General features: G+C 62.0%; 2 protein-coding genes across 2 annotated transcripts; one reads left to right on the top strand and one right to left on the bottom strand.

The window, feature by feature from the left end:
• Positions 1 to 869: 869 nt before the first annotated feature.
• ETH_00007680 (uncharacterized protein) lies at positions 870 to 1,181 on the bottom strand (the record flags this gene model as incomplete). Its single annotated transcript, XM_013374019.1, has 1 exon — positions 870 to 1,181. One exon carries the CDS (start codon positions 1,179 to 1,181, stop codon positions 870 to 872), a length of 312 nt encoding a protein of 103 aa, XP_013229473.1.
• Positions 1,182 to 2,070: 889 nt separating this feature from the next.
• ETH_00007675 (uncharacterized protein) lies at positions 2,071 to 2,589 on the top strand (the record flags this gene model as incomplete). The annotated part of the gene is made up of 1 exon (XM_013374018.1): positions 2,071 to 2,589. The coding sequence occupies one exon, from the start codon at positions 2,071 to 2,073 to the stop codon at positions 2,587 to 2,589; it is 519 nt and encodes a 172-aa protein (XP_013229472.1).
• Between the last annotated feature and the right edge of the window lie 85 nt (positions 2,590 to 2,674).

Below are 2,674 nucleotides of genomic sequence, written 5' to 3'. Positions count from 1 at the left end.
TAGCTACAGCTAGCTGCAGCTAGCTACAGCTAGCTGCAGCACCTGCAGCTAGCTGCAGCTAGCTATCTACTAACTACAGCTAGCCAGATCTAGCTACAGCTGTTCCAGCTAGCTACAGCTGGCCGCAGCTAGCTACAGCTAGCTGCAGCTAGCTACAGCTGTTGCAACTAGATTCGGCTGCTGCAGCTGCTGCAGCTAGCTGCGGCTGCTGCAGCTAGCTGCGGCTGCTGCAGCTGCTGCAGCTGCTGCAGCTAGCCACAGCTACCTGGCAAGCAGTGGCAAAAACAGGAAAAGGCTCTCTGGTCCTCAAAAACAAAAACGCTGCTGCTGCTGCTGCTGCTGCAGCGGCAGCAGCAGCAGCAAACATGACTGCTGCACAGAGGCGTCAAGTTCCTGCTGCGGCGAACATATAGGGGGGCCCCTGGGGGCCCCTTGGAGCTGCGCCGAGGACCCCTAAAGGGTACAGCCTTGAATGTGAAAGCAGCAGCAGCAGCTGCTGCTGCTGCTGCTGCTGCTGTTGCTGCTGCTGCAGCACCAGGGGGAGCAGCAACAACACTTGCTGCTGCTGCTCCACATGAAGCCCCAGCCCCCAGAACTTCCGACTAACTTCAAACCTGCTGCTGCTGCTGCTGCTGCTGACAAACGCTATTCTTCTGCAGCAGCTCGCAGCAGCAGCAACTACAGCTGCTGCTGCTAGCCCCTGCGGCGGGCCGCAGCAGCCATCAGCTGCAGCTGCTGCAGCAGCTGCTGTTGCTGCCACGAAACAGTTGCTGCTCGCAGCTTACGCGCTGTCCTTGTCGCGCTGCTGCAGCTGCTACATTGACGCACAGCAGCAGCAGCAGCAGCTGCTGCTGCTGCTGCAGCGGAAATCAGTAAATGGCGTTTTGGCCGTGCGTGCGTTTACACCTCTTTCTTCTCTCTTGAGCAATTCTGAAGCGGTTGGCCTTTGCTGCTGCTGCTGCTGCTGCTGACTGGGGCTGCTGCTGCTGCTGCTGCTGCGCAGCAGTCATCTTGAAGCCCGGGGGCAGCTTGCACGGCAGCACCACCTTCCCGCTGCTGAAGGGAACGGCCTGCTGCAGCTGCTGCAGCTGCAACAGCTGCTGCTGTTGCTGCTGCTGCAACATCAGCTGCTGCAGGGGGCGGCCCCCAGACAGCGAAAGAAAACGCCGCCAGATGCTCATGCTCTAGCAACTCAACCTGCAGCAGCAGCAGCAGCAACAGCAGCAGCGGCTGCTGTGGCCGCGGCGATGGCAGCAGCAGCAACAACAACCAGCTGCTCGTGTTTTCCTGAGGGCGCTGCTGAGTGTCAGTGCTGCTGTTGCTGCTGCCACTGCCAGTAATACCTTGGTGGTATGAATTGCTGCTGCTGCTGTTGCTGCTGCTGCCACTGCTGCTGCACCCGATGCAGTTGTTGCAGCTGCTGCCTTCCCTTATAAACTTGTAGGAAAAAAAGAAATAACGCCTTTGTAGACGAGAACGAAAAGGAAGCCGCGTGCAATAGCCGGCAGCTGCTGCTGCTGCTGCTGCTGCTGCTGCTGCGGCTACAGCAGCAGCCGAAGCAGTCCCATGCGCTGGAGAACAGCGCCCGGCGCCGCAGCAGCAGTAGCAGCAGCAAAACCCTTTTTAGCAAAGACTTTCCATTTTTTGCCGTCAAAGACGTCTATTAAAAAACAATTGCTGCGGCGACTCCACAGCAGCAGCAGCAGCAGCAGCAGCAGCAGACGGGTGGTCTGCTCTGCGCCGCCCTCGCGGCGGAAATTTCGAGTGCATGCAGCGGCAGCAGCTGCAGGAGCAGTGTTGAGGAGCGTTGTCAGCAGCAGCAGCAACAGCAATAATAGCAGCAGCAGCAGCAGCAGCAGCAGACCTTGCGGGCGCAGCTCGTGTCTGCATCAGCTCTACCTGGTGTGTCTCCTTCTCAGCCTGCTGCAGCTGCACTGCAGCAGCAGCAGCAGGAGCTGCTGCTGCCTCGCTGCTCCTCCAGCACCAGCAGCTTGAAAGGCTGCTTCCTAGGGTTTAGGGTTTAGGGTTTAGGGTTTAGGGTGTAAGGTTTGGGCTGAGCCCCCAGCCACCATGTCACTCAGCGCAGCAGCAGCAGCAGCAGCAGCAGCACCAGCCCCAGCAGCACCAGCAGCAGCAAATCCCCGCAGCGCCTTAGGAGAGGGCCGCAGAGGGAATAGAAGCAGGGCTAGGGGGGGGCCCCCCCGCAGCAGCACAGGGGCCCCCCCCCGCAGCAGCACGGGGGCCCCCCCCCGCAGCAGCACGGGGGGCCCCCCCCGCAGCAGCACGGGGGGCCCCCGCGGGGGTCAGTACCAGTCGGAGCATTCCTTTGGAGGCCGTGGGCGTGGGGGGCCCCACAGGCACCGCGACAGACCCCCGCAGCAGCAGCAGCAGCAGCAGCAGCAGCAGCAGCAACTGCTGCTGCAGCAGCTGGGGGGCCCGGTGAGCGTGGACGCATGCAAGGTGTTTGTGGAGGCGGCGATAGCCTCAGGGGCCACGACCCTAGGCCCCCAAGACCAGCAGCAGCAGCAGCAGCAGCAGCAGCACCAGCCCCAGCAGCACCAGCAGCAGCAAATCCCCGCAGCGCCTTAGGAGAGGGCCGCAGAGGGAATAGAAGCAGGGCTAGGGGGGGGCCCCCCCGCAGCAGCACAGGGGCCCCCCCCCGCAGCAGCACGGG

The sequence above is a fragment of the Eimeria tenella genome, genomic scaffold, assembly GCF_000499545.2.
Source record: "Eimeria tenella Houghton genomic scaffold, Eth_scaff19, whole genome shotgun sequence".
NCBI classification, from domain to species: Eukaryota; Apicomplexa; class Conoidasida; order Eucoccidiorida; family Eimeriidae; genus Eimeria; species Eimeria tenella.
This window is presented reverse-complemented; position numbering and strand designations above follow the sequence as displayed.